The sequence below is a fragment of the Tamandua tetradactyla genome, chromosome X (assembly GCF_023851605.1).
Source record: "Tamandua tetradactyla isolate mTamTet1 chromosome X, mTamTet1.pri, whole genome shotgun sequence".
Classification (NCBI taxonomy): domain Eukaryota; kingdom Metazoa; phylum Chordata; class Mammalia; order Pilosa; family Myrmecophagidae; genus Tamandua; species Tamandua tetradactyla.
This window is the reverse complement of record NC_135353.1, coordinates 82,013,537-82,017,640: the sequence shown is the minus strand read 5'-3', so window position 1 is coordinate 82,017,640 and position 4,104 is coordinate 82,013,537. Positions and strand designations below refer to the sequence as shown.

The 4,104-nt window shown below is 40.1% G+C and overlaps 1 protein-coding gene across 1 annotated transcript; it reads left to right on the top strand.

The window, feature by feature from the left end:
• Positions 1-2,357: 2,357 nt before the first annotated feature.
• Positions 2,358-3,723, top strand: TGIF2LX (TGFB induced factor homeobox 2 like X-linked). The gene has a single exon (XM_077147056.1). The coding sequence runs from the start codon at positions 2,553-2,555 to the stop codon at positions 3,246-3,248; it is 696 nt and encodes a 231-aa protein (XP_077003171.1). The 5' UTR covers positions 2,358-2,552; the 3' UTR covers positions 3,249-3,723.
• The last annotated feature ends 381 nt before the right edge of the window (positions 3,724-4,104 follow it).

Sequence of the window (4,104 nt, the reverse complement as noted above, 5' to 3'; positions counted from 1 at the left end):
TGGTGTGTGAATATATCTCAATAAAATTGCAAAAAAAAATCAAGAGTCCAGATGTTGTCAGGGAGAATAAAATGTCATTGTTTTGTGTAAGCACAGTTCTATGTCAGTCTTTCAGCAGCAGTCTCCATCCTAGCAATTACAAAGGAGATACAGAAGTAAGAAGTGATGGAGGTTAAATTATTAAAAGCTATACTAACAGACAAGAATAGTTTCAGTGCGCAAAGGGCATGAATGTGATGGTGGGAGATAGTTATAAGAAGTGAATTACCCCTAGAAAATCTTTTCTGTGTTCCAGAAGCCCAAAAGACCAATGGAAAGATTAGCAATCTTTTCTAGAGTATGCCAAGGGAGATCTTCAATTGTATCCAACATGTATACTTAGCAGTTGTTATTACTGAGATGTCCATAAGATCCAGTTTCATAATTCATAGGTCTCCCCTACACTAAATTTTTTTTAGTGCTTTTTTTATTAATTAAAAAAAATTAACTAACATAACATTTAGAAATCATTCAATCAGCAATTCTTAATATCATCACATAGATGTGTGATCATCATTTCTTAGTACATTTGCATCGATTTAGAAAAAGAAATAGCAAGACAACAGAAAAAGAAAGAAAATGATAATAGAGAGAAAAAAATAAACATAAAAATACAAAAAACATAAAAAAAAACCAAAAAAAACAAAAAAAAACTATAGCTCAGATGCAGCTTCATTCAGTGTTTTAACATAATTCCATTACAATTAGGTAGTATTGCCTTACACTAAATTTTAACATAGAAATACAGCCCCAGTAAGGTGACCAACAGTCAAAAAAAAAATCAGCAGTCAATATTCTAATGTTCAGCTCAGTGACTCCAAATAAGATCTCTCAAAAAAAAAGGCTGTTGTCCTCACCAAACAGAAACTATGAATAGTATGAATCAATTAAGATGATGACCAAGAGTTTCTTCTGAGACATCTATGAAATGAATAATAATATCATACACTTCTCTTGAGTTCTCAGAGTTGATGTTTGTCCTCTGAGTGGGTCACTTTGTTCTGCAAAGAGCAAAATAAAGTGTCAATGGCTGAGAGATTCCAGCAGAGTCGAGAGTTATCCTGGAGGTTATTCTTATGCATTATATAGATATCACCTTTTTAGTTAAAGTGTAATGAAGGAGCTGGAGGGAACTGGCTGTAAATGTAGAGCTGTGTTCCAATAGCCATGTATCTTGAAGATGAGCGTATAATGACATAGCTTTTGCAATGTGACTGTGTGAATGTGAAAACCTTGTGTCTGATGCTCCTCTTACCTACCTTATCGACAGATGAGTAAACTATATGAATTAAAAATAAGTCGATGAGTAAAACATACGAATTAAAAATCCATAAATAATAGGGGAACAAAATGTTAAAATAAATTTAGTGGATTGAAATGCTGGTGATCTGCGGGGGAAGAGGGGAGGGGGTATGGTATGTATAAATGTTTTTCTTTTCTCTCTTTATTTCTTTTTCTGGATTGATGTGAATGTTCTGAGAGGCGATCATGGTGACTAATAACAACTATGTGATGATACTGTGAGTTATTGATTATTTACCAAGAACGGAATGATCATATGGTAAGAATGCTTGTGTTTGTATGTTGCTATGTTTAAAAAAACTCTTGTTTTCCAGCTGAATGAAATGCAAATTTAAAATTTGTTTCTAACCTATTTAGGCATTGATTTCCATGTTGTGAAGTATCAAGAAAGATTGGACTGATCGAATAACGTGATCATGGTTTTGTTCTTGAATTCTATCCTGTTCCATGCTCCAAATAGCTGGATATTTTCCTGGGCAATCGTATCAGCCGGATATCAGAGCCCAAAGTATAGATAGTGTGGTATCATGAGCTGCAGTGAAGTTATGTCAAAGCCAAGATTTCAATGCCATGAAGAAGAAAAATGGAGGGAGGAGGTTGTCATAGGCAAATGTCTTGTTAAAAATTAATTTAAAAAAGGGCTCTGAACATGTAGATGAGTCAGAGATACAATTAGAGGATATAGGAGGGAAAGACATTAATAGAATAAAATTAAAAAGGAAGAAACTGAGTGGCCTATGAACAAGCCAGGTTTGCACTAAGAGAAACAGAGTTTGTCATTTAGCAGAAACAAGTGACAGCAGCGGAGAAATAAAAACTCGAGAGAACTATAATTAGCCATACTGCTCGGGTGTAAACAAGTCCAAACCAACAGATGGAAAAAAAGAAAAAAAAAGCAACCGGACAAACGGTGGAGGAAGGCAGCACCAGAATGTGTGTGGGGGGGGGGGGGAGGGGAAGCGTGGGGGGGGGGAGGGGAAGCGTGGGGGGGGGAGGGGAAGCGTGGGTGGGTGAAAGGATGTGATGTCACCGAGTCCGCGGGCACAAGCAGTTGGCAACACGGTTTCTACCCGCAGGGGAAGCAGAGGGGGAGACTTCCACTTGTACACTTCCTCTGCTTCCTTAAGGAGCTGCCCCAGCAATGCGCTACCCACACCTCAGTGATCCGTCATTCCCAAGACAGTGAAGACAGCGAAGGCAGCCTCATCGACATGGAGGCCGCGGGGGAAAGTCTGCCGGACGACCGAACTCCGGTCCAAGACGCCCCGGTTGACACAAGTGTAAACCAAGTTCTTGTCCCGGCAGAGGGCAAGAGGAAGCGGAAAGGGTACTGGCCTACGGAGTCCGTAAAGATCCTCCGTGACTGGCTGTATGAGCACCGATTTAAGGCCTACCCTTCGGAGGAAGAGAAGCGAATGCTGTCGGAGCAGACCCATTTGTCTTTCCTGCAGATTTCTAACTGGTTCATCAATGCCCGCAGAGGCGAACTCCCTGATATGCTTCAGCAGGATGGAAATGACCCCAACCTGATCACCGTATGTCACCAAAATGGTAAAGCTGCTGATTTGGGCCACCTGCAGAACACCCATCCATCTCTGCAGGCCAAATCAGGGCCCAGAGACGCAGACAGAGTACCCTGCCTGCCCCTGAGCCCTCGGCCATCGGGTCCGGAGTCAGAGGAGAAGCTGCTGGATCCAGAGTTGGCCACCAGCCAGAAGCTCACCCTGAAGGCCCAACCAAAGGAAAAGGTCAAGATTTCCACCAGCAAACTTTTGCATGTGCCTTCTCTGGAGCCCGTGTCACCGGAGCAGTACGAGGACTTCAGCAACTTGCAGTTACTGGCCGATACAGCCGTACAAAAGGCTGCCGAACTGGAGCTCCAGAATAAGAAAGAGACCAATCCATGATTTCTCCTGTTCCTGAAAAGTCAGTTCCTTGTCTACTACGGCAGTTCCCATTTATGCTTACTTAAACTAATTTGTGTTTTTACCTTTTATAAAGACATCTTTCCGCGTAGGGGTTTTATGAGAGCCACTGCTAGCTACTGAAACTCACGGCTGCACCAATATTTCAACTTCCCAGATAGAAGATAACTTGCCATCATGTGAACACTGCAGCAAGTATCTCTTCTTTATTTGTTCTGTTTCCTTCTGGATTTACATGCTTCACAAAATAAAACCTCGTGCTGAGAAATCTTCAGAGAAGAACATTTTGGCTTTTCCAGCTAGGCCTCTTTGTTCCAGAGTTGCTGCAGATACCTAGTCACCCCTCTTCCTCCCTCTTTCTGCAATCTTCCTTTCTTTATTAGTTTGAATGATGGAAAAGAAAGGCTCTATTAAAGATGGCTATAAAAGCATTTGCCTGATTTTAATGTTAGAGATTTTGTGAAACTTTCAACTCAGTGTTTCCCTTTGTACTATTTATTGGCCCTTTCAAGGAGTATTTCTTTTCTAAATGGGAAATGAATATGAGAGGCAAAGTACAGTGAATTCATAAGCATTTTACAGATAAGGGTGAACTCTTATGGGGGTGGGTGCTTTGAAAATTTTGCAGTAGAAATAAGCAAATTCAAAAAAGTAATTTTCTGCTGTTTTTGGATGATTAGTTTTAAAGAATACTTTTTATTAGTTTTAATTCTCTGTGTGTGAGGAAAGAAGTAACAATATAAAATGCAGAAAAATTGACCAAAAGGTCCCTGGGAAACACAACCAGAGGAAGTTAATTAAAAAAATTAGTTTTAAAGGATAAAGGAAACCAATCCTT

What these genes read in the sequence shown, in the direction of transcription:
- TGIF2LX (XM_077147056.1), top strand. Translation starts at nt 2,553, where the DNA reads ATGGAGGCCGCGGGGGAAAGTCTGCCGGACGACCGAACTCCGGTCCAA.